The following is a 26,616-nucleotide window of genomic DNA, read 5'->3' as shown; positions in this document are numbered from 1 at the left end:
AGGATTATTTCAATGAAACTCATTTTATCCATTGGTACTTTGAATATATTCATTTTAAAAATAAAATAAAAATATAAAAGATGACCAAAAATATATTAATAAAAATAGAAAGATCTGTTCTGAAATATTTGGATTCAGTTAAAAGCTTGTACTTAAGGACCTATAAGGATGCAGGTTCCCAACCCCTGGAATTGGCAAAACACTGGCATGTCTCAGAGAGCACCTGTTCTTTCTCAGTATTACCAAAGGTAAAAAAATTAGTTTTCTAAAAAATCGTAATTCATAAAATTTGTCATCAGACAATAAAAAAAGGAGAAAATTTTTCTTTGGTTTCTCCTTTTCCTCTGCCCTGAACCCCTCACTCCCCAGTGTTTTATAGAACCCAGTGGCTTCTTGTCTTTTCAATTCCTAAATTTATTCTCTTTCTAATGAGCAACAATTCCTTACTGTTTTAAATGGCTCACCAGTCAAGTGTATATAAATGTCCCTGTGGGACCTCCAGTTGACCAGCACATCATTCTCCCTAAGAAGACACTGCAGTAAATAATTAACTAAACAAATGTGAGCAAACAGGGAGATTAGAAGACTTAGCTGAAAGATGGTTAAGGAATCTCAAAACATCCCCACTAGAGTGATGGCCTTCAGGGCCAACGGCAGTGTATTCTTTCCTCATCTTGATTTTTCGTAAGTCTTTAAGAACATTTGAACAATTACCCAGCAAGTTTTACCACAAATCAGAATACATGTACAAACATTCAGGAATGTTCATACAGCAAATGGTCACAACAACAAAAATCTGGAAACTACCCAAATGTCCATCAACAGAATTCTGGAAACCTGATAAGGCGATCTGTCCACGTTGTTACTAAGTGACAGTGCTCCTGGTAAAGATGACCCCCCACTGGTAAAATGCTTCGGGACAGGGAGATTGGCAGCCATCTAGTGGGAAGCCACAGCTACAGGCTTCTCTGAAGGAGTGACTTGTAACTCAGCATGTCCCTTGGAGGGACTCTGCAAATTCTGCTTATGGAATTGTTACAAGAGATACTGGCTCCTTATTCCTGCATCTGCCGATGTGGGCCCCATCTCTGTGTACCTAAGCTATCACCTGGAAGAGCTGGAGCAAAGAGAATGGCTCCCAGATGGTGAATGGCTGCAGAGACTGCTGGGAGGCCTTCTCCAAGTATCTGCCCTGCGGGGAGCAATGGTCCCCGCTCCTTATCCTCCCTGGGGAATCTGATGCTAAGTGTGGCCCACCAGGGTTACGGGAGTTTGAATGCAGAGTTGGAAGGACCCAAGAAGACCTCCTGGTGGGTGCTGCACCAGGGTTAGATTAAGAAAAACATTCACACTCATTGCATGTCTCTCAATAATGTTATTTTTTAATCACAAACCTTTAATTTATTGTTAGAAAAAGAATCAGTCAAAGAAATCTCCATGAAGAGCACTTTCACATCCAACAGTTTTAAAGGTATATTCCCCAAGAGAACATGGCTGAACTCCAGAGAAAATGTGAATGAATAGGGTGTAATTTTAGACAAAGTTCCCAAAGATTATAGTCTGTAACTAAAACTGAAGTGTTGAGAAGACAAAAGATTCTCTATCTTGGCAAGCATATTAAAAATTCTGTAACACTGTGATTAAGTAAATGAAGTGAAAGCTATGTTAATTAGTAGGATGTAAGCACTCCCAATTTGTACAAATAATCAACACATTGAATCCCACAAAGGCATAAATGTATTCATGATCTATGTATATATGACTTAATAAAAAAATTAAAAAAAGGAAAAAAAATTCTGTATTTTTTGGATTCCAGTGCGCTTTTCAATATGTTTCTTCCTTTCCTTCCCTCCCTCTTCTTTCTCTCCCCTCTCTCCCTTCCATCCTTTTTTTGGGACAGGTTCTTAGTCTGTCACCCAGGCTGGAGTGCAATGGTGTCATCATAGCTCACTGCAACCTTGAACTTCTGGGCTTAAACAATCCTCCTGCCTCAACCTCCTGAGTAGCTGGGATTACCAGTGTGCACCACCATGCTTGACTAACTTTTCTATTTTTTGTAGAGATGAGGGTCTTGCTCTTGCTCAGGCTGGTTTCCAACTCCTGGCCTCAAGCAGTCCTTCTGCCCTAGCCTCCCCAAAATACTGGGATTACAGGCATGAGCCACTGTACCCAAACCTTTTGAGTATTTTTCAGCTTGATTAAAATTCTGGAGCCTTGTATTACTTGGTAAATTTAATATGTGCCATTTAAAAAATACATTTTATCATCAAGCATTTTGCTACTTTTGCACTTTCGGGAGCTTTATTTCTAAGAAAGGCCATAGAAACAATGAGCCCTGTCTGGTGAAAGAGTGAGGCAAATAAAACGTATGAAACAGTCATCTAGGAGAGGGGATTTTCAGAATCCTTCTACATCAACCTTTAGCTTTCCTGAAAAAGTTATGCCTTTAAAACAGGTTGAGTCATTTCTAGGATGTTGTCAAGCCCTAAAGATCACGCAGAGGAAGCTGATTACTTCCAGATTAGTATCATACATAGAGATGGAAATAACATGAGCACTAATGCAAGCAATAATGATTGTAAAATCCCGAATAAACACAATCTTGGGTGTCAACAACTAGCGAGTAAGACCAGGTGATGCACACAAAAAACCCAATTTCATAGAAGAAAAGACAGTTGATATTTAACTTCATATTTAAGTTTCATTGTGAAAATGTCAAATGAACAATACTATTCTCTTCCGACTGCAATAAGGCTTACTAGATACAAAACAATAGGCCACTGTGTTTTGAGAGATTTTTTTTAACCCATTTTTATATTATTATTGGTTTAGAAATACAAGTAGAGTGAAAGAAACTGGGTTTCTAAACTGGCTTCCACTCAGCAGTCGTGTGACACGAGGCGAGCTAGTCCTATCTCCCAGGCCCAATATCTGCATCTGTAAATTGAGGACAGTAACAGTCCCTGTACTCTGTCAGCAGAAGCAGATGAGATGCGCGGCCCTGCAGCTGGAGCGCGGCATGCATGGTGTAAGTGGGGAGGACGCTGGGCAGAGTTGTGGTCATGGAAACATACGTGGGCACCGGCATGCCTTCCTCAGGGTTTTGTTTTTTGGAGACAGAGTCTCATTGTGTTGCACTGGGTAGAGTGTAGTGGCATCATCATAGCTCACAGCAACCTCAAACTCCCGGGTTTAAGCAGATCCTCTTGCCTCAGCCTCCTGAGTAGCTGGGACTACAGGCACCTACCACAATGCCTGGCTAACTTTTCTATTTTCAGTAGGGATGAGATCTTGCTCAGGCTGGTCTTGAACTCCTAAGCTCAAGCAATCCTACCACCTCGGCCTCCCAGAGAGGTGGGATTACATGAGTGACCCACCACACCTGACTGTTCCTTAAGGATTATAATCAGCACAGCTTCCCTTTCAACATGTGGTGCTTGTTTTAGATGCTTATCACATGGTTTCAAAACACTACTCACATCATCTGTCCTCTTTCAAATACATGCACACATCTGTCTGTGCGGTCTCCTGCATAACTGATACATTTTGTCCTTATGAGACATTAATTATAAGTCTCAAAACTGAACATGAAAACAATTCCCACCGTTCTTGGTCATCATCTAGATACTGAGCCTGTCATCTACAACGATCTAAACACAGACACTTAATGGCTTGTATTTTTAAGGGAAGGGTCAGAATATTTTTTCTTCCTTAAACTCTAAGCTTATATCCTTCACTTCTTTCACTATTTCCAATTAGGAGTTGAAAAGCATCCTCAAATTTGATGTGTGTAAAACAGAATTCTGGATTTGAGCTCTGTACCACCCTGACAATCCATACTCCATATGGCCTTTCAAAACTGTAAACAGGATCGCTTTGTTACTTTTATACTGTACAGTGGCTTCTCATGCACTATGTATAAAGCTCAAAGCCTTATATGATCAGGTAACACCTGAACACTTTGCTGTAACACCTGAGTGCAGTCCACATCGCTGTGGGAATTCAGTGACACTAATAAAATATGTGAAATTTGGCAATGGTATTAAAATACTGATAAAGCAATTTATAACCAAGCAGTTAATGAACTGTAAAGCTCACTCTGAAAATAAGTTGTTCTGTACATTTAATATGTATACAATATTTCTACTTTTTAGTGTCAATATTAATTTGGGACATGGAGGCTAAACTGCAGAAACAAACTTAATAACTTGATTTTGATGCAATTACTTCTGGACTGAAGCCTCTAGGCAACAATGAACTATGATTCATACTTGAAGTTTCTTCAATTTTTAATAGACTACTAGAGAAACAGCTTAATAAAAGAAGTTCAGAGAGAACTTAATTCTACCTGGACTCAAGATTCTTATATACATGAACAAAATTATTATCTATAAAAAGTTATTTTTCTTTGCATTGTATATCAGATAAGGAGGGGTCAAAGGATGGGGATGTTAGTGAAACATTTGTCTATCTAACATGAACCAAACTAGGAAACTAAATTTCTAATTAAAGTATTTTTTAAAGATGTCCTAAGAAACCACAACAGTGCTGAAAAGTGATTCTCAGTAAATCAGGCTACTTAGATAGTGACTGTTCATTGACAAACTACTTAGTTCAAACTAATATTCCTCCAAAGGCATACCTTTGCAAAGCTTCCTTTACTTGAAGTAAAATCATCATGATCACTTGGAAAACACATATTCATTGTTGGAATACTTACCTTTGCTTAAAATTATTTTAAAACCCAGTGTTTGTCCAAAAAGGAAAAGATTACTAACATATAAACACACTCCAGTGGTCTGATCTGATGCAGGAAATGCTTTCTTGCTTCCAGATAGCTGCATATTTACTACCGACCCCCCCACCATGTTCAAGGGCAAAATAACTCTTAGAACTTGACTTCCATTAAGTGGAAGTTTAATCATTAGTGTACTCTTTTTTAGAAGAAAAAGGGGCCAATCTATGCTGAGAAATTTATTACTATTTTATTTTAATAGTCTTATACTTGAGAAGTTTTAAGTTCAGGCTCGGCCCCGTAGCACAGTGGTTATGGCGCCAGCCACATACACCAAGGGTGGTGGGTTCGAACCCAGCTCAGGACAACTAAACAACTACAACAAAAAAACAGCCAGGCGTTGTGGCAGGCAACTATAGTCCAGCTGCTTGGGAGGCTGAGGCAAGAGAATCGCTTAGGCCCAAGAGTTGGAGGTGGCTGTGAGCTGTGACTCCATGGCACTCTACCGAGGATGACATAGTGAGACTGGGTCTCAAACAAAAAAAAAAAGTTGTAAGTTCATTAAAATATTTATTTAAAATTAATATTAAAATTTATGAAAAGGATGGAGTTCATTTACTATCATTATGCTATCACTTTCAAAATCTTGTGTTCAGAAAATGTTTAAATTATATGGAACGGAAATGGAATAAAGGAAAAAATTAAAAAGCTATCTCTGTGAGATGAGAAACTGAAATGAAACTTGGTGACACTTACAAGCTAATATTGAGAGAGAGACAGGGAGCGCAGGTGACAGCACACACGAGATGACGTTCCAACGCAATCAGCTCGCTTACTTGAGAAAATCAGTGTTCTTAATTGGAGATAATAGCTTCGTAACTCACCTCTGCATACTTTAACTTCAATGTTTTATGCATTTCTCGAAAACGACTGTATCTCCTGAACACAGTCCACGTCTCATCTAGGACAGTGATCTATTAACCAGGAAAATCAAAACGAATCAGCATTAATTAGAAGAAAAAGTGACTAAAAATTTTAATGAACAATTTAAAAATTAAATTAACAAAAAGTAATGAGCATGTAGAATTGAAACCATTAATCTAGCTGCATAAATAAGACTTATAAATAATAACCGCACTCTGCTTAAACCACAGCTCTGGCTCCCAAAACGTGTCACAGGCAGCATGTGCCTGGGTAAAGTGAGGGGCAAAGGGTCACCTCTCACCCGCTGTACAAACTGACCCTCAGCCCTCCGCTTGTGTTGTAGAAAGGAAGCCACACAGGGTAACTTCCCTGTAACAGCGACACACCCATACGAACTGTCAGGTGTAGCCCACCAGATACCATGATGGGAGACAGGAGGGGGAAACACTGGAAGAAAGGGGGGCAGGGGCGACAAGGGGGAGAGTGAAGGTAACTGAGAAAAGGGACGGAGGGGAAAATCCTACTGCCTCTTAGAGACTGTGAGCAGAAAAATACACCATATTTTGCTTTTTTCAGAGGGAGAATTGTCAATCCAGCCCTTAACAGGCTGACTCGGGTGAAACCGTGTTGCACCATCGCCTCTCGCGTGGACAGTGAGAGGCTGGGGGGCCACACTCGCCTTTATAAACACGCCTAAAGCACAGGCCACAGACTCTCCAATTCCTGTCTCCACTTCCCACTTTGCTTCTGAGTTCTAGACCCATGCACCCAGCTGGAGGTATCTCTCTTTAGATGTCACACAGGAACCTCCAATTTGACTTGTCTAAAACTGTCCTCGACGTGGTGTCCCCAGGCTGGACCCTGGCATTCTCCTCACAAACACCTAGCACCTACCACCTGGTGCCAGACAAAGATGCTAAAGTCCCTGACCCCTCCCTAACATCCTGGCATTGAGACAAGTGAGGGTCTTGCTCTTTTCACCTCCTCGGCATCTTCCACCCTCAGTGTCATGTGGCCTCTGTGGGAGTCTCACCCAGCTTTCTACACCCACCTCTGCTCCTCCAATCCCTTCTGTGCAGGACTGATAGGACTTTTTAAACTCAAATCTGATCATTTGATTTGGAAGGGGTTCCTGCTTGAGGACAGCTCCCTGCTGCTTCCAGAAAGAGACCTGCATTACTGAGCTGGCCCCTGATGCCTGCAGCAGCCTCACCGCAGCCTTCCCTGGTCCCTTCTGCTGAAGGCAAGTACTTTCTCCCACCCCTAGGCCTTTGCACCGGCCATGCCCCTATAGCAAAGTCTCATCCAGCACCTTCTCAAGCATGTATAATCACAGGGCCACCAGCAGGAAAGCAGAAGCAACCTGGGAGAACACCCAGATAGGTGGGCAGCTTCACAGGGAGCGAGTCCCAGCCATTCTCTGGTTCATTCATTCCCCCAAGTGGCAAACGAGATGATACAGGGGTGTACAAAGATGTACATTTAAACATTCCCATCACTCTGGTTCTGTATTTGTTTTTACAGTAACTGTTTAACTGTTGACAGGTTTCTTCTTATGAGTTTCCTTGAAAAAGATACTTTCATAAAAAAGGTGAGTGTATTTGTAGAAATGATTAAGTAAACAATAGCACAGGTGCTCTGCCACAGCAGTCACGTTTCTAAAGCTGGTACGCAAGACCCCAAGCTTGGGAAACACGGCTCCTGGACACGAAGCTGCTGGCCACCTCCCAGTCCCCAACCCTCCTCCTCAGCTGACCCTACTGAGGCACCTGAACAAGTTCAGCACCATCAGCAAGGATGTGGGGGCTGCCCGAGGGAACAGCACTGTAGAGGAATGGACACCATGCTTAGAAGAACAGTTACTACTGATTCTTATCACATTAAAAGGAAACGGTGAGAACAGGACCATCTCCTGGCAAACCTAGAGACGTTTTGTGACTTAGGGGCAATACCCCAAGTAACTCGGTGTTCCAGAATGAGATAAGATTACTCCTTAGTAAGCAGGTGTTAAACATTGATGCTTGGTACTTCTTCATGGGGGTTGTGGGTAAAGAGCACGTGAGGAAAGAGCAGGTGGCAGTCCTTCCGCGTGCAGCCCTCCTATGTCATCGCCTTCACTCTCCACACCTGTTGTGTATAACTTAATAAACAGCCACTGCGGAGGCGGCTCAGGGCTACTCTGCACTTAAGGTTAGCCAGCCTCCCGCAAGCTTGTACTTCTAGTCCATGTCACACCTGCAGCGACCGAGACCAGCACAACCGTATACAGCTTGGGATGGACACACACCTGGTGGGAAAGAGACTGGTGGGAGCAGTGAGATGTAGATGTCTCACAGGTGAGAATGTGCTACGCTGGGACTCAGGAATCCATGAGAGTCACCGCAGGAAGCCAAGGTCCCCGCAGCCTTAATCTCCAATGTCCCAACTTTCCTTCCTTCTCCTGAAATCTCTGCACTGCACCTCTTGGACACACAATCATCAGCAGAATCTTCTAGATCCTCGGCCTCTCCCGGAAGGCCCCTTTCAGCTTTGCTCTGACTGGCCGCTCTCCACAGCCCTTGCCAGTGGGTGCTGTTTTCTCCCTGTACTCTTCTTCCCACCGTGCCGAGGGCTGCGGGGTAGACAGTCCTGTTCTCCATTCTAACCTCCAAACCGCTGCTCCTATAACCTTTGGAAAAACCCCTCCTATGGAAAGCTTGTGCCTGCAGGTCCTGCCATCCTACCCACCCTTCTGATAGGCAGCTATTCACCCAGCCACTCCCCCAATTCCTGGAAGGTTTAGTTTCTACTCACGGCCATCTGCTCCAGCTCTCGAGCCACTGCACGGTTCTCGGTGATCTCAGTAAACACACAGATGATGCTCTGAACACGCTCACTTCTAATATCCCTTCACCTCTGCCCCAGGGTCTTCCTCTCTCAACACAACCTCGTATCTTTGTCCATGCTCTTGAAACCCTCTGGACAAAAATAAACCACGACACTTGTGAAAACCATCTATCGCTTCCTCCCTGCCTGCACCCGCCTGGCAGAATGCGGCTCAAGAGGACCACACCGCCAAGCAGACTGGCCTCACTGTAAAGTCAGCCCCCACTGTCATGCCACCTTCTCACGACACCCCCCGGACCACCGTGTTTTCCAGTTCCATGCACTCTTCCATTCTCTTAGAAACCATTTACTCCTCTTTTTCCTCAAGCCTTTATCATCTCATTCCCATCCTCACCTTCCCATCTCACTGAGAAAACAGAGGCAATGGAAAGCACACCTCCCCAGGCAGCCTCAGCAGGGTCCTTGCTGGCATCACTTGTGCACTACTTCAGGCCTGAGAGCGATCAGTGCCCCTGGTTCAGCCATGCCCTCTGGGACACTCTTGCCTCCTGTGAGGTGCTGCAATGAACAGTCTTGGCTTCTGGCTCCTGCCCGACCATCCCCCCCCCCCCCCCCCCGCCTCCTAGCATTATTCCTATGAGCATCTAAACAAGCTAACACTTCTCTCATCTTAAACTCCCACTTTCACCTCCTTTTCCCTTCCAGCTACAACTCCATTTCTGTTCTTTCCATTAAAAGAAAACCTGAAAAAGTTTATTTTTGAAGCCAATTTCTTTCTTCCTGTTATCCCTTTGAAGGCACTCCGATCTACTCACCATTACACCCAAACTACTCTGACCTACACTCCGAGCCAGGTTATCAGCGACCTCCCAGTTGCTAAGTGCACTGGCTCCATCCCAGGCTGCCTGTCCTTGATCCACAGGAAGGGCCGGACACAGCTCCCGGCTAGTGCTCTGGGCCCCTGGCGTCTTTCCTGTTGGCCTTCCAGGTTCCTACACTCTCTTACCCGACTTTGCTTTGCTGAATTCCTCATCATCCCCCTGACCTCTAAACTTCACAGTGCCCCACAGTTTCATCCTTGAACATGTTTTATTTTCCACCTGCACTCACTGCTTTGGTGCTCTCATCCCCTCTCACAGCTTAAATTTACATGCGGATCACTCCCTGGATGTTCATGCCTGGCCTCTGTACCCAGACTCGTAAATCCTACTGCCTGCTCCGGAGTCCGACGTTCGTCTCAAACACGTTGCTCTTAGCGAACTTAACCCAAACCTCTCCCGCTTCCCCGTCACAGTAAAAGATGATGACCTTCTTCCACTTATTCACCCAATGTCTTTGCTATCATCCTTGATGTTGCTCTTTCTCTTCTCACCTCGCAGCCTATCAGTCGGCAAATCCTTTCTGCCAAACTTCCAAAACAGGAAGAGAATCTGGCCAGCCCTCGCTGTCCGCACTGTCAACACCTCCGCCAGCACAGCCTCCCGACTGGCCTCCAGCCTGTGTTCTTTTTTTTTATTTTTATTTTTTTTTCAAATGTTTTTTTTTTTTTGCATTTTTTTTATTAAATCATAACTGTATACATTGATATGATCATGGGGCATCATATACTCGCTTCATAAACCATCTGACACATTTTTATCACAGTGGTTAACATAGCCTTTCCGGCGTTATCTCAGTTACTGTGCCAAAACATTTACATTCTACATTTACCAAGTTTCGCAAATACCCCTGTAATATGCACCACAGGTGTGATCCCACCGATCCCCCTCCCTCTACCCACCCCCCCTTTCCCACTTCCCCCTATTGTTAAGTTGTAGCTGGGTTATAGCTTTCATGTGAGAGTCCCAAATTAGTTTCATAGTAGGGCTGTGTACATTGCAGCAACCCTCCCCGGGCAACATTACGGGGCAGGCACAAGACTGAATAAGACTCTAGCTTCCCCGCTGAGAGCTGAGAGCCCCTACTTTCAGCCTGTGTTCTTATCTTCCTTTGTATCCTGCTCTGCATTCTTCTCCCAACAGGAGCCAAAGCTGTCTTGTTAAAAATTAAGTCAGAGGGGCCATTTCTCTGCCCAAATGGCACACCCCTCCACCCCGCAAGGTACCCCATCTCACCCAGAACACAAGCTGAGGTTCTTCCACTGACCTGCACGGATCTCTGAGGTGTCCATCTCCGCCCACTCACCCCGTCTCCACCCACACTCTCCCTCGCTTAATCCAGTTTTCTTACTCATGTAGAACAGACCCAACACACGACACAGTAAGGATGTCCTCAGGAACTTTGTATGTGTTTTTTCTTCTTTCCAGAATGTTTTTTTCTCACATGGCCAGTTCCCTCACTTCCTTCAAGTCTTTGCTCAAAAGTCACTTTTTAGTGGAGCCTTCCTTGGATATCCTGCGTAAAACTGCACCCCCTCCCTGTTCAATGCTGCTTACTCCTCTTCCCTAATTTATTTTCCACTTAGCACTTCCGATGATCTAACATGGTCTAGATTTACTAACATATCTTGTTTCTCCTCTCTCTTCCCCACTAGAATATAACCTCTAGGAGAGCTGCTGGTCACTGGATCTTCGAAAAGAGACACATCTCAGGTGACTTTAAGTGAAACAATGTATAACAAAACCAATTTTTTTTTCAACAATGCTGTAACATATGATGTGAAATGAAATGACGTTATTTGAGGACCTGCTGTATATGTTGTTAAAGTCACAGTTTCCAAGAACTTATCAAGGATGTTAAGTAATGACTTCCTATATTCTTTTGACCTGGACTTAATGAGATCAGTAAGTGCATCGGAGGAACCTCTATGTATTAGCCTGGTGACTCCAGGACTCCCATGTATGGAGGGAAGGGGCTCTCTGGAATCATTAACACAGTGTATACAGTATTAAAAATGTTGAACAATGAAGATCATTATTGGCTTGTTTTGGTTGGTGATTTTTTTTTTTTTTTTGCCTCACATCTTTCTCAGCATTTTTAAAAACTCACAGGTCTTAATGACTTCCACCCTCAGATTTGAGGTTACTGTCTAAACCAGTGGTTCCCAAAGTGGAATGCCTGACCAACAGCATCACCTTCACTTGTGAACCTGTTAGAAAGGCACATTCTGAAGTTCTACCCACAGTTACTGAATCAGACTGTGGGGTGGGGCCCAGCAACCTGTGTTTTAACAACCACTCCAGTGGAAGCGGACACAGGCTGGTGTCTGAGAAGCCTGGCTTCACATTACCAGCGGTCCTGCTACTCCAAGACCAGACATTATTTCACTATCCCCGCCACCCCCAGCCACAGTCACAGCCCCAAACACGGTATTCTGGGCCCTTCTCATGCTACACTGCTCACCCAGCTCCTCATGAACGAAAAATGTCACACTCCAGATAACTTGTCAATGCAGAACCACAGTACATTTACAGATCTTCTGAAGAGCCACACACTTCTTTCTGCACCTGAAGAGCTCCTTAGCCTCCACAGCAGCATCTGAACCATGGTTCCTCTCTGGGCAGCACCCACGCAGACCCCTTCCTTCCTGGAAGAATCACTTATTCCCTCCCTGTATGACTCCATAGCATTCTGTTCACACCGTGATCAGACAACACATCACAGAATACTAATTACACAATTAATATTGTATTAATTTGCATAATATTAATTATGTCTCTAATCCATAAGATTTTAAGCCTTCTAAAGTTTAGAAGTGGGTGGACTCTCATTGCAGAGATAAACATTTATTGAGCTCCTACATGGGTCAATATTAGATACTGGTAGTTTTCTGGGAGATGTACTTAAGATTATTTTGCTTTTTTAGTCAGGAGGAATTTGGGCTTAGCCCAGACTGGTCAAAATGGAGGACAAGGCCTACCATTATCTCAGTAGCAGTTATTCTGCTCTGGTGGCCTCACTGAGGTTCATCTGAACCAAAGATTGTTTGAATTAGTCATAAAAGTACGACTTTGTCAAATAATACACTGAGCAGATGTTGTATTCTCAAATGTGTTTGTAATAAAAGTTTATAGTGAAGTGTACAGAGAATCACCTGAATTCATGTTAAATACAGGGATTAAAAAGCTCAACCATCCAACTTTATATAGAAGACATTAATATCTCCTCAGCACGCAAATGAGATGACAAAGAATGAAGAACCTCAGCAGCCAACACGCAGTGGCAGGTGAGGAAACCACACATGTGATTGTGCCACAGCAAAACAGTCACATGCCTTCTAAGGGAAAGACGCTGTGCCCGGGTCTGCTCACGACAAGTCTGGGGCCTTGTAAGGGAAAGACGCCGTGCCCGGGTCTGCTCACGAGAAGTCTGGGGCCTTGTAAGGGAAAGACGCCGTGCCCGGGTCTGCTCACGACAAGTCTGGGGCCTTGTAAGGGAAAGACGCCGTGCCCGGGTCTGCTCACGACAAGTCTGGGGCCTTGTAAGGGAAAGACGCCGTGCCCGGGTCTGCTCACGACAAGTCTGGGGCCTTGTAAGGGAAAGACGCCGTGCCCGGGTCTGCTCACGACAAGTCTGGGGCCTTGTAAGGGAAAGACGCCGTGCCCGGGTCTGCTCACGACAAGTCTGGGGCCTTGTAAGGGAAAGACGCCGTGCCCGGGTCTGCTCACGACAAGTCTGGGGCCTTGTAAGGGAAAGACGCCGTGCCCGGGTCTGCTCACGAGAAGTCTGGGCCCTTGTAAGGGAAAGACGCCGTGCCCGGGTCTGCTCACGAGAAGTCTGGGCCCTTGTAAGGGAAAGACGCCGTGCCTGGGTCTGCTCACGAGAAGTCTGGGGCCTTGTAAGGGAAAGACGCTGTGCCTAGGTCTGCTCACGAGAAGTCTGGGCCCTTGTAAGGGAAAGACGCTGTGCCCGGGTCTGCTCAGGAGAAGTCTGGGGCCTTGTAAGGGAAAGAGACTGTGTCCGGGTCTGCTCACAAGAAGTCTGGGGCCTTGTAGGGGAAAAACGCCGTGCCTAGGTCTGCTCACAAGAAATCTGGGGCCTTGTAAGGGAAAGAGACTGTATCCGGGTCTGCTCACGAGAAGTCTGGGCCCTTGTAAGGGAAAGACGCCATGCCTAGGTCTGCTCACAAGAAATCTGGGGCCTTGTAAGGGAAAGAGACTGTGTCCGGGTCTGCTCACGAGAAGTCTGGGCCCTTGTAAGGGAAAGACGCCATGCCTAGGTCTGCTCACAAGAAATCTGGGGCCTTGTAAGGGAAAGAGACTGTGTCCGGGTCTGCTCACGAGAAGTCTGGGGCCTTGTAAGGGAAAAATGCCATGCCTAGGTCTGCTCACAAGAAATCTGGGGCCTTGTAAGGGAAAGAGACTGTGTCCGGGTCTGCTCACGAGAAGTCTGGGGCCTTGTAAGGGAAAGACGCCGTGCCTGGGTCTGCTCACGAGAAGTCTGGGGCCTTGTAAGGGAAAGACGCCGTGCCTGGGTCTGCTCACGAGAAGTCTGGGGCCTTGTAAGTTAAAGACGCTGTGCCTAGATCTGCTCACGAGAAGTCTGGGCCCTTGTAAGGGAAAAATACCGTGCCTAGGTCTGCTCACAAGAAATCTGGGGCCTTGAAAGGGAAAGAGACTGTGTCCGGATCTGCTCACGAGAAGTCTGGGGCCTTGTAAGGGAAAAATGCCGTGCCTGGGTCTGCTCACAAGAAATCTGGGGCCTTGTAAGGGAAAGAGACTGTGTCCAGGTCTGCTCACGAGAAGTCTGGGGCCTTGTAAGGGAAAGACTCCGTGCCCAAGTCTGCTCATGAGAAGTCTTGGGGGAGGAAGCACAGAAAGGCAGGACCTATTAGTTAAAACTGGGCACGAGTGCTGACACTGAGGGGTGGGACAGAGGATCAGCACAACAAATTACTCAGATCAAACACTCAAATAATTTTCCTTAATGCTGAGAACACAAAGCTGATGATGCAATACTCATCTCTGAGGAGTAAATTCCTTACTTCTCCCTTTTCAAATGGTCTTTCTGATACAAATCCACCTATCCTAGGCCATAAAATGATCAGGTGTGACTTATAGACCTTAAACACGTCCTGGAGATGGACTGCATTTACTCACAAACAGTTCTCAATTGAGTGCTTTCCACAAATTTATGTAATATACATAATTTTGCTGGTTTAAGGACTGTCAATTTTAAGATCTGTCATCAGTATCTATTTGCTGATTCTCCTCCTTAACACAGATATACACAACCAGTTTTCATATAGAGAAAAATATTCCACGTGGCTCCCATATAAATAGTTTCTTCCCTACAAATAAAATTTATTCTTTTAACAATGTTTAAGGAGCTGCCTCAATTATATTATATATCACAAAATCTACAACTAGTAACAGTAATGGAGTGGTCCAACACCAACTTAATATTTCTAGAATAAAAGTTTTGTCAGATTTCTGGTAAATAAAGCCTGATGCCACAATGTAACCACGAACATGTTTGAAGAAACATAAAATACATTCCAAATGTATCTCCCTATACAGTAACAAGCATTAATGCATTCAGTTTAATTAAAATCTCCTTCCACAAAAATGAAAATTAATACATATTCTCCAAGTTGATGGTCCTGAATGTGGAAGAGACCAGATGATCCATGGGGTGTGCAAAGAAACTACTGGAGCTTCTCTTTTTATCTTATTCTTTTAATACCTCTACGTCTGAAAGTGTTACAATAAATAATAGGTGTTATAATAAAAATACGTATAGTTAGGAAATTATGTTTTCCAAATAAATAAAAATAGACATATTGGGTGTATCTACTCAGTACTTTCTCACTGATAGTTATGTGTGATTAAAAAAGTTTAGGAGCTGCTCTGCTAAGTTGTGGCTGGTGGTGGGAGAGGAGTTTGCGAAGGTCCCACTATTTCCAAGACAGCAGAAGCCAATGCTTTAACTGATTCTACTCGATGTTTTTTTATGCAGCAACGTAACTACAAACATGTTTGAGAAAAATGAAATGTATTCCAAATACACAAATCTGTGTAGTAACAGACATTAGTACATTACATTTAATTAAAATCTCTCAGACAACTACTGCAAATGGAACTAAGCCAGAGATAGTAAAAGAAGCACACACCCCATTAATCACAGCGATATCCCACAGAGATCATGGCCTGCTATACGATTCCTCTGTTCCGACTGAACTCTCCATCACCAAAACCTGAGAACACAGACTAGTGCCTTCTGACCCCTGGGAGGCACATGGACCCAACGGCACAGAATCCACCTGGCTGCCTTCATTGTCACCTCTCCCTGGATCTCCCAACTCAAGTCTTCTCTCTTGAATCACTCACACATAGGCTGGACCCCAGGTCTTCCTGCTGGGGGGCCAGGAATGGCACCTCAAAGTTTCTGGTTCCCTAGAACTTTTGGTGGAGGCCGTCAGAACAACCTTTTAAGTCAGACATCCTGTAGGTCTGTTTTCTCTCCTGTAGTGCCCGGTAATACTGGAGATGATCCCCGAGGAAGGCAGAGTGCATTCAGGTGACACGGGTGCTACTTTAGCTTAGCAGTCTCTCCAATGCATTCAGGTGACACGGGCGCTGTTGACACGGGCACTGCTGCAGTGTAGCAGTCCCTCCAATGCATTCAGGTGACACAGGTGCTGGTTCAGCTTAGCCGTCCCTCCAATGCATTCAGGTGACACGGGTGCTGGTTCAGCTTAGCCGTCCCTCCAACGCATTCAGGTGACACGGGTGCTGCTTCAGTTTAGCCGTCCCTCCAACGCATTCAGGTGACACGGGTGCTGCTTCAGCTTAGCCGTCCCTCCAATGCATTCAGGTGACACGGGCGCTGGTTCAGCTTAGCCGTCCCTCCAACGCATTCAGGTGACACAGGTGCTGCTTCAGTTTAGCCGTCCCTCCAACGCATTCAGGTGACACCGGCGCTGGTTCAGCTTAGCAGTCCCTCCAACGCATTCAGGTGACACGGGTGCTGCTTCAGCTTAGCAGTCCCTCCAATGCATTCAGGTGACACGGGCGCTGCTTCAGCCTAGCAGTCCCTCCAATGCATTCAGGTGACACGGGCGCTGCCTCAGCTTAGCAGTCCCTCCAACGCATTCAGGTGACACGGGCGCTGCTTCAGCCTAGCAGTCCCTCCAACGCATTTAGGTGACACGGGTGCTGGTTCAGCTTAGCCATCCCTCCAATGCATTGAGGTGACATGGGCGCTGCTTCAGCGTAGCAGTCCCTCCAACACATTCAGGTGACACGGGCGCTGCTTCAGCTTAGCAGTCTCTCCAACGCATTCAGGTGACACGGGCGCTGCTTCAGCTTAGCAGTCCCTCCAAAGCATTCAGGTGACACGGGCGCTGCTTCAGCTTAGCCGTCCCTCCAACGCATTCAGGTGACACGGGCGCTGCTTCAGCTTAGCAGTCCCTCCAATGCATTCAGGTGACAAGGATGCTGCTTCAGCTTAGCAGTCCCTCCAACACATTGAGGTGACACGGGTGCTGGTTCAGCTTAGCCGTCCCTCCAACGCATTTGGGTGACACGGATGCTGCTTCAGCTTAGCAGTCTCTCCAATGCATTCAGGTCACATGGGTGCTACTTTAGCCTAGCAGTCCCTCCTACTTCGAAACTCTTCTGACGTACATTATCTGTGATGAATGTTCGAAATGTTCTCTATTTTCAAACTTCACAACAACGATCTTGGTTTACTGCAGTGATTACAGTCACCCAAGGTCAACTCCCCGAGCATCTTTTTAGCAAATCCCCAACCCATGCTATTGTTCCATTCATCCTCCGCTGCCAGAACCTCTCCATCTTCACTCAATTTTTGGTATTCCCCAGTAGCTGAAAAGAGCCCCTCCGTGAGGCTAGCCTCACCTGGGCCACTCCCATCAGTGCTCATCCCCTGTCCTTCTCCACCCCTGGCCTCTGTCCTCAGTGCTCCCACTGCTGAGTGTGTCCCTTCTCCCTTCTCTGCTCACTGAAAACCACCGAAGTCCACCTAGAAACCTCCCTGCTCACCCTGTGCCGCTCCGCTCTGCACTCATTTCTCCCCCCCACACACAGCTGTTGCTACATGGTCTGCTCATTCGTCTTTTCTGCTCCTCAGCATCCTGATGCTTCTAGTATAGTCCTTTCTTTAAAAGAAAACTACATCACAGGTACTTCTTTAAATAATAAAAGAATTAATAACGGCGATGGTGAAGTTGAGGGCCTCTTTTCAATGAACACTTTCCTCCCACCTTTTCTAATTCCTTTTCTACCCTGACCCGGGGGCAGGAGGCTGACCTGCATTGCAGTCCTTTTCTGACTTACCTATCACTGTTCCAATGTTTTAGAAAGTAGGCGTTAGGGGAGAAAAGGAAGAGGGCAGACTGGAAAGCACAGAAAGTGAAAATATCGTTTACCAAGTTCACTTTGGAGAACCTGCTGACTTAGAAGCGGCACTGTGGGGAACCATCTGGGGGCAGGTGGACACATGGCTCCTGAAGGATGCACTGTGAGACACAGGTGTCTCTACCTGCCTGTGAGACAGCGGGTCCTATCAGGTCCCATTAACCTCAGAGTCTCTCATTTCTGAGTGTCAGAGTTCTTTGGGTACGCAGGGGGGATAAGGGCTGAGCAAGCTGGTTGAAGCTGAACTTCTAGACTCAGTAAGGGGAAAGCAGTTGGAGCTCCCCAGAACACTGAGGGAGAAGGAATGGACAAGCTGGTGCTTTGGGAAAAACACAACTGTCTCACAGGATATTTAAAGCTTTCTGCCCAAGATGCACACTGTACCCCCTTCTCTGACTCCCTTAGGGGAACCTCAGGAACATCTGCATGCCTCATTTTCTAGAGATCCCCAAGGAGGATGGAGCTCTGCAGCCATCCAGGGACACTGACGGCAAGGGAACTACTGCCATCTGGCCCACGTCCACAACTGTGTAAGGAACTCTTGAACCAGGCAGGTACCCTCTGCACTGCAGTGGGCCTTGTGAACCAGCAGCTTGACCAACTGCAGAAATTCTGTCTTAAAAGCAGCTGAGGAGGAGAAGCCTGGTCTTAAACACTGCACCATGCAAAGAAAGGACTCTAACACGCGTTCTAGATCTGCCCATCTCTTGGGGATATGAATGTGAGGTATGTGGAGCTTGGAGAATGAAGATTCCTGAAAGTAGGAGAACCACGCAAATGAGACGTTACGGCCATATTATATAGAAAAATCCCAGACACCTTTCTGTACAAGGGTATCACTGACAAGTACAGAAATTGCCTCAGGGCCTCGGGCCTGAGAGCCACGTCTGCATCTGGGGTGAGATGAAGAATTGAGCCTAGTAATCAACCCCCAATTTACACCGCTACTCCAGGTAACCAGGAGGTGGCACTAAATCAAACGGGACTTTCTAGCTGCCCAAACCCAGCCTCTGCAGTGACCAGAAATAATTAATGTCTTCCTCATGATTCAATTTCAGTACCTTTGAAATAGGGGGTAATGCTGCTTATTTTAGCATACTTATCTTACAGGGTAGTTTGAAGGTAAATTTGATGGAAGGCACGAAGGCCCTGAGATTGTGGAAGATGGAGAACTTTCCAATCTCAGATTGTCACTGACAAAGTGCTTCTCCCGTCCCCTAACACCCCTGTGAAGCAGGAGAGGACGAGGAGGAATAATTCTACTTTCAAACTGTGGGAAATTATGAAGATGACAGCCTAAGCAATCTTCCTGTAAATTACTCAGATATTCAGAGGCAAAGCAAGGCATGGAGGCATGGAAACTCTCTAGAATCAGCATGAGAGCATGAAAAAAAAAAATGGGAGAGTGAAAAAAAAGCTCTGGAATGACACAGACGTGGGTCCTGACTTTAGCCTAGTCACTTATGAGCCTTGAGACTCTGGCTAGATTATTAAGTTCCTTCAGGTCTTGATTTCCTAATTTGTAAAATACACTGATTCACCCAACCTACATAGGGATTCAAACACTGTGAAGAGGCCGGCACACAGCTTGGGCACTCGCTCCCGGCACTGATGACTTTCCTTAGGAAAGGCCTTACGTTACCCACTCCTGAGCGGTGAGGGGACCGTGGGTAACACGTGGGAAACAGGGAGTTCCAACTAATTTGTGATTTATTTCCAAAGAAACTGTATTCTATGAACAGAAATAAAACTCCCAAAATTCTGAAATCAAAGAAGAAGGAATACTAAGACAGCATTTTAGGGGGAAAATAGAAATCTGGGCAAAAATGGAGTGCAAAGTGATGACCCCTCTTCTGTGCTTGTGACGCAATCTCACCTCTTCTCAGACATTTCTCAGATACACAGTGTTGATTTTGCAAAGAGAAACCTGACTGTCCACGTAAGGGGCACGCAGAGGGTCCACTGGTCTGTGTGAAAACTGCAGAAGGAAATCACTGTTTAGCAGAAGACAAAGATCTCAAAGAGATGGGAGGGGAGCTCAAATTAAAACAGAAATCTTAGAATACAATAGGATTCTTCAAGCCTGAATGTTGTTTCTTTCGCTTGCTATGTATGTTTCAAAATAGCAGACAGGAGGCGGAGCAAGATGGCAGCCGAGTAACAGCTTCCTTGCATCTGGGCACCGTGAGTCTGGGGAGATAGGACTCCAGGCATCTCTGGCTGGTGGGATCTGCCTATCATCACTCCTAAGAGGACACAGGGAGTCAGCGAGAGACTTCTGGACCCCAAGAGGAGGACTAAAACAGTGGAAAACCGGCAAGTGGTCACGTGTGTTCAATCCGTCTAAACCCGCCCGCAACTGTAAGTTCAGTAGCAGCGAGACTGCAAACCACAAAGGCCTTACCTGTGAACTGTTTTGGTGTCTTTGGGCTTGGCACTCAGCTGAACTGCCTTGGGGAGAGCCTGAGCGGGAGTGCGGAAAACTTTGGCCTTTGTCTAGGGCCCCAGTCTGAGCGGCTGAGCCAGAGGGAGCTAATACTGTTTGGCTCTGGGTCACAGGCAGCCATTCTAAGCGATCTGCCCCGGCAAGCACTGCCCTCAGGGTCGCAGAGCTGGAATTGGGTGGGAGCTGGTAACCCAGCGACCAAGTAGCCTCAGGGCGGGGTCTGAGCCGCCTTGCAGCCCTAACCCTCGGGGGCAGAGGGAGACCAGTTTTGGCACACAGGGTAAGTGGATAGCCACTTCAGCAGTGATTCCAGCGACAAGCACTTCCCTGGGAAAGCTTCTGCTCAGCAAGTGAACAAGCTCAAAGTGCCTTTTAAGTGGGCTGAAGAGAGAGTTAGGGTGTCTACCTGCTGGGGTTTGAGAAACTAGCAGCCTCCAGTCCTATCAGAACTGTGATTAACATCTCATACCCCAGAAGACCACGTGTTGCCCAGACAATATTCAATAACATATACATACTGCTTTGTTTTTGGTTGTGTTTTTTTTTTTTTTTTTTTCGGTTTGGTTGTTGTTTTTGTTTATTTTGATCTTGTTGATTGTTGTTTTGTTTTTTAAGTTCAACCTTTTCCATACAGATCCTTTTTCTTTCTCAATTTTTCTAGTTTAATTATAATTTCCCATGGCTGCCTATTTCAATAATTAGAACTTCATTTTTGTTAGTGTTTCTACCGCTATTATTTGGTTTTTCCAGCCAATTTTATCCCGTAAAGTTTTCTGTTTGCTTGTTTTGGTTTGATTTATAGCATTTTTGTCTTTCCTCTCTACTTGGTGGAGGTGGGGTACTGTGTCTGATCAGGTTAGCAAAGAGCTGCTGACCTCAAGGGAACCACCCAACTGGGCACCCCCAGAAGGTGGTTTGTTTTTTAAGGTTGTATCAAAGTACCCTACTGTACACCTATATTGCTCTGTCTCCCTCTTTCTGTGCTTCTCTTCTTTTTCTCAATATTCCTTTTACTCACCCCCTCTCCTTTCTCTATTTTTCTTTTTTTTTTTTTTCTTCTCACTCGGTCCTCCTTTCTTTCATCCCTTTTTTGCTCTTCAACCTTCTCACCCTTCTGGTCCTGTAACCCTTAGTCCACAGGCACGAGAACTTAAAGAACAAGAGGAAGTGAAAGGAAAATTAGGGCAAGGAAACAGATAAAAGAAATCACTCATGAGGAAGAATCAACAGAAAACTCCAGGCAACATGAAGAACCAGTCCAGAACAACCACGCCAAGGGACCATGAGGTAGCTACTGCAGAGGATTCCACCTATACAGAAATGTTAGGAATGACAGAAAGGGAATTTAGAATACACATGTTGAAAACAATGAAAGAAATGATGGAAACAATGAAGGAAACTGCTAATGAAGTGGAAAATAACCAAAAGGAAATTCAAAAACAGAATCAAATAAGAGATGAACGATATGAAGAATATAAAAAGGACATAGCAGAGCTGAAGGAAATGAAACAGTCAGGGAACTTAAAGATGCAATGGAAAGTATCAGCAACAGGTTAGACCATGCAGAAGAAAGAATTTCAGAGGTAAAAGACAAAGTTTTTGAGATAACTCAGATAGTAAAAGAGGCAGAAAAGAAGAGAGTGAAAGCAGAACATTCACTGTCACAATTATGGGACTTTATGAAGCGTTCCAACATACGAGTTATAGGAATTCCAGAAAGGGAAGAAGAATGCCCCAGAGGAATGGAAGCCATACTAGAGAATATTTTTTTTTTTAAGGGGAAAGCGCGAACGCAGTCCCCCACTACCACAAATTATGCAGACGAGTTTCCCACATTTGGGGAAATCGCAGGGGTCAGCACATCCGGAGTGCAATGGATAAGCCTCGCCCTGGGAAAACCACCTTCGTGATCATGGTATCTCCCCTGCCAGGTAAGTATGATACTAGAGAATATTATAAAAGAAAATTTCCCAAATATCACCAAAGATTCTGACACACTGCTTTCAGAGGGACATCGGACCCCAGGTCGCCTCAACTCTAACCGAGCTTCTCCAAGACACATTGTGATAAACCTGTCCAAAGTCAAGACAAAAGAAAAGATTCTGCAAGCTGCCAGGAGTAAGCGCCAGTTGACCTACAGGGGCAAATCCATCAGAGTGACCGCAGACTTCTCTTATGAAACTTTCCAAGCAAGGAGACAATGGTCATCTACCTTTAATCTACTTAAACAAAACAATTTCCAGCCCAGAATTCTGTACCCTGCTAAGCTAAGCTTCAAAATTGACAGAGAAATCAAATCATTTACGGATATACAAACATTGAGGAAATTCGCCACGACAAGACCAGCTCTACAGGAAATACTTCAACCTGTTCTGCACACTGACCACCACAAAGGATCAGCAGCAAAGGAAAAACTCAGAAATTAAAAAACAGAACCTAACCTTCACACTGATGCAAAAGATAAAACTAAGCAATGTACTCTCACAAAATAAGACGAATAGAATACTACCACACTTATCAATTATCTCAATAAATGTTAATGGCTTGAATTCCCCACTGAAGAGACATAGATTGGTTGACTGGATTAAAAAACACAAGCCATCCATCTGCTGTCTGCAAGAAACACACCTGGCTTCAAAAGACAAATTCAAGCTCCGAGTCAAAGGTTGGAAGACAATTTTTCAGGCAAATGGAATTCAGAAGAAAAGAGGAGTTGCAATCTTATTTTCAGATACATGTGGATTTAAAGCAACTAAAGTCAAAACAGACAAAGATGGTCACTTTATATTGGTCAAGGGAAAAATACAACAAGAAAACATTTCAATTCTAAATATCTAGGCACCCAATTTAAATGCTCCCAGATTCTTGAAACAAACTTTACTCAGTCTGAGCAATGTGATATCTGATAATACCATACTAACAGGGGACCTTAACACTCCTCTTACAGAGCTGGACAGATCCTCTAAACAGAAATTAAACAAGGATATAAGAGATTTAAATGAGACCCTAGAACAACTGTGCTTGATAGATGCATATAGAACACTCCATCCCAATGATAAAGAATATACATTCTTCTCATCACCCCATGGAACATTCTCCAAAATTGATCATATCCTGGGACACAAAACAAATATCAACAGAATCAAAAGAATTGAAATTTTACCTTGTATCTTCTCAGACCATAAGGCACTAAAGGTGGAACTCAACTCTAACAAAAATGCTCGACCCCACCCAAAGGCATGGAAATTAAACAATCTTCTGTTGAATAACAGATGGGTGCAGGAAGAAATAAAATAGGAAATCATTAACTTCCTTGAGCATAACAACGATGAAGACACAAGCTACCAAAACCTGTGGGATACTGCAAAAGCAGTTTGGAGAGGAAAATTCATCGCTTTAGATGCCTACATTCGAAAAACAGAAAGAGAACACATCAACAATCTCACAAGAGATCTTATGGAATTGGAAAAAGAAGAACAATCTAAGCCTAAACTCAGTAGAAGAAAAGAAATATCCAAAATCAAATCAGAGATCAATGAAATTGAAAACAAAAGAATCATTCAGAAAATTAATGAAACAAGGAGTTGGTTTTTTGAAAAAATAAATAAAATAGATAAACCATTGGCCAGACTAACGAGGAATAGAAAAGTAAAATCTCTAGTAACCTCAATCAGAAATGATAAAGGGGAATAACAACTGATCCCACAGAGATACAAGAGATCATCGCTGAATACTACCAGAAACTCTATGCCCAGAAATTTGACAATGTGAAAGAAATGGATCAATATTTGGAATCACACCCTCTCCCTAGACTCAGCCAGGAAGAAATAGAGCTCCTGAACAGACCAATTTCAAGCACTGAGATCAAAGAAACAATAAAAAATCTTCCAACCAAAAAATGCCCTGGTCCAGATGGCTTCACTCCAGAATTCTATCAAACCTTCAAGGAAGAGTTTATTCCTGTACCGCAGAAATTATTCCAAAAAATTGAGGAAGAAGGAATCTTCCCCAACACATTCTATGAAGCAAACATCACCCTGATACCAAAACCAGGAAAAGACCCAAACAAAAAAGGAGAATTTCAGACCAATCTCACTCATGAATATAGACGCAAAAATTCTCAACAAAAATCCTAGCCAATAGATTACAGCTTATCATCAAAAAAGTCATTCATCATGATCAAGTAGGCTTCATCCCAGGGATGCAAGGCTGGTTTAACATACGCAAGTCTATAAACGTTATCCACCATATTAACAGAGGCAAAAATAAAGATCACATGATCCTCTCAATAGATGCAGAAAAAGCATTTGATAAAATCCAGCATCCTTTTCTAATTAGAACACTGAAGAGTATAGGCATAGGTGGCACATTTCTAAAACTGATTGAAGCTATCTATGACAAACTCACAGCCAATATTTTACTGAATGGAGTAAAACTCAAAGCTTTTCCTCTTAGAACTGGAACCAGACAAGGTTGTCCTCTGTCACCTTTACTATTCAACGTAGTGCTGGAAGTTCTAGCCAATACAATTAGGCAAGACAAGGAAATAAAGGGAATCCAAATGGGAATAGAGGAGGTCAAACTCTCCCTCTTTGCTGACGACATGATCTTATACTTAGAGAACCCCAAAGACTCAACCACAAGACTCCTAGAAGTCATCAAAAAATACAGTAATGTTTCAGGATATAAAATCAATGTCCACAAGTCAGTAGCCTTTGTGTACACCAATAACAGTCAAGATGAGAAGCTAATTAAGGACACAACTCCCTTCACCATAGTTTCAAAGAAAATGAAATACCTAGGCGTATACCTAACGAAGGAAGTGAAGGACCTCTATAAAGAAAACTATGAAATCCTCAGAAAGGAAATAGCAGAGGATATTAACAAATGGAAGAACATACCATGCTCATGGATGGGAAGAATCAACATTGTTAAAATGTCTACACTTCCCAAAGCAATCTACCTATTCAATGCCATTCCTATCAAAATACCAACATCGTACTTTCAAGTTTGTAAAAAATGATTCTGCATTTTGTATGGAACCGGAAAAAACCCCGTATAGCTAAGGCAGTTCTCTGTAACAAAAATAAAGCTGGGGGCGTCAGCATACCAGATTTTAGTCTGTACTACAAAGCCATAGTGCTCAAGACAGCATGGTACTGGCACAAAAACAGAGACATAGACACTTGGAATCGAATTGAAAACCAAGAAATGAAACTAATATTTTACAACTACCTAATCTTTGATAAACCAAACAAGAACATACCTTGGGGGAAAGATTCCCTATTCAATAAATGGTGTTGGGAGAACTGGATGTCTACACGTAAAAGACTGAAACTGGACCCACACCTTTCCCCACTCACAAAAATTGATTCAAGATGGATAAAGGACTTAAATTTAAGGCATGAAACAATAAAAATCCTCCAAGAAAGCATAGGAAAAACACTGGAAGATATTGGCCTGGGGAAAGACTTCATGAAGAAGACTGCCATGGCAATCGCAACAACAACAAAAATAAACAAATGGGACTTCATTAAACTGAAAAGCTTCTGTACAGCTAAGGAGACAATAACCAAAGCAAAGAGACAACCTACACAATGGGAAAGGATATTTGCATATTTTCAATCAGACAAAAGCTTCATAACTAGGATCTATAGAGAACTCAAATTAATCCACATGAAAAAAGCCAACAATCCCTTATATCAATGGGCAAGAGACATGAATAGAACTTTTTCTAAAGATAACAGACGAATGGCTAACAAACACATGAAAAAATGTTCATCATCTCTATATATTAGAGAAATGCAAATCAAAACAACCCTGAGATATCATCTAACCCCAGTGAGAATGGCCCACATCACAAAATCTCAAAACTGCAGATGCTGGTGTGGATGTGGAGAGAAGGGAACACTTTTACACTGCTGGTGGGACTGCAAACTAGTACAACCTTTCTGGAAGGAAGTATGGAGAAACCTCAAAGCACTCAACCTAGACCTCCCATTTGATCCTGCAATCCCATTACTGGGCATCTACCCAGAAGGAAAGAATTCCTTTTATCATAAGGACACTTGTACTAGATTGTTTATTGCAGCTCAATTTACAATCGCCAAAATGTGGAAACAGCCTAAATGCCCACCAACCCAGGAATGGATTAACAAGCTGTGGTATATGTGTACTATGGAATACTATTCAGCCATTAAAAAAAATGGAGACTTTACATCCTTCGTATTAACCTGGATGGACGTGAAAGACATTATTCTTAGTAAAGCATCACAAGAATGGAAAAGCATGAATCCTATGTACTCAATTTTGATATGAGGACAATTAATGACAATTATGGTTATGGGGAGGAAACAGAAAGAGGG

General features: G+C 44.1%; 1 protein-coding gene and 1 non-coding gene across 6 annotated transcripts in view; both read right to left on the bottom strand.

Moving 5' to 3' along the window:
- Positions 1 to 26,616, bottom strand: part of KIF16B (kinesin family member 16B) — a 348,569-nt gene that overhangs the window by 60,096 nt on the left and 261,857 nt on the right. For all 5 annotated transcript variants that reach the window (XR_008376486.1, XM_053573824.1, XM_053573826.1 and 2 more), the window contains one exon: positions 5,620 to 5,709. Coding sequence is in view for 4 of the 5 variants with exons in the window: in XM_053573824.1 (XP_053429799.1) it covers positions 5,620 to 5,709 (90 nt within the window). In the remaining variant the exon portion in view is untranslated. The remainder of the gene's footprint in view (positions 1 to 5,619; positions 5,710 to 26,616) is intronic.
- LOC128574326 (U1 spliceosomal RNA) lies at positions 22,027 to 22,190 on the bottom strand. The gene has a single exon (XR_008376703.1). It is a non-coding gene; the product is annotated as a U1 spliceosomal RNA (small nuclear RNA).

This window comes from Nycticebus coucang, chromosome 21 (assembly GCF_027406575.1).
Source record: "Nycticebus coucang isolate mNycCou1 chromosome 21, mNycCou1.pri, whole genome shotgun sequence".
Taxonomy (NCBI): domain Eukaryota; kingdom Metazoa; phylum Chordata; class Mammalia; order Primates; family Lorisidae; genus Nycticebus; species Nycticebus coucang.
The sequence above is the reverse complement of the archived record's forward strand: the minus strand, read 5'-3'. Positions and strand labels throughout refer to the sequence as shown.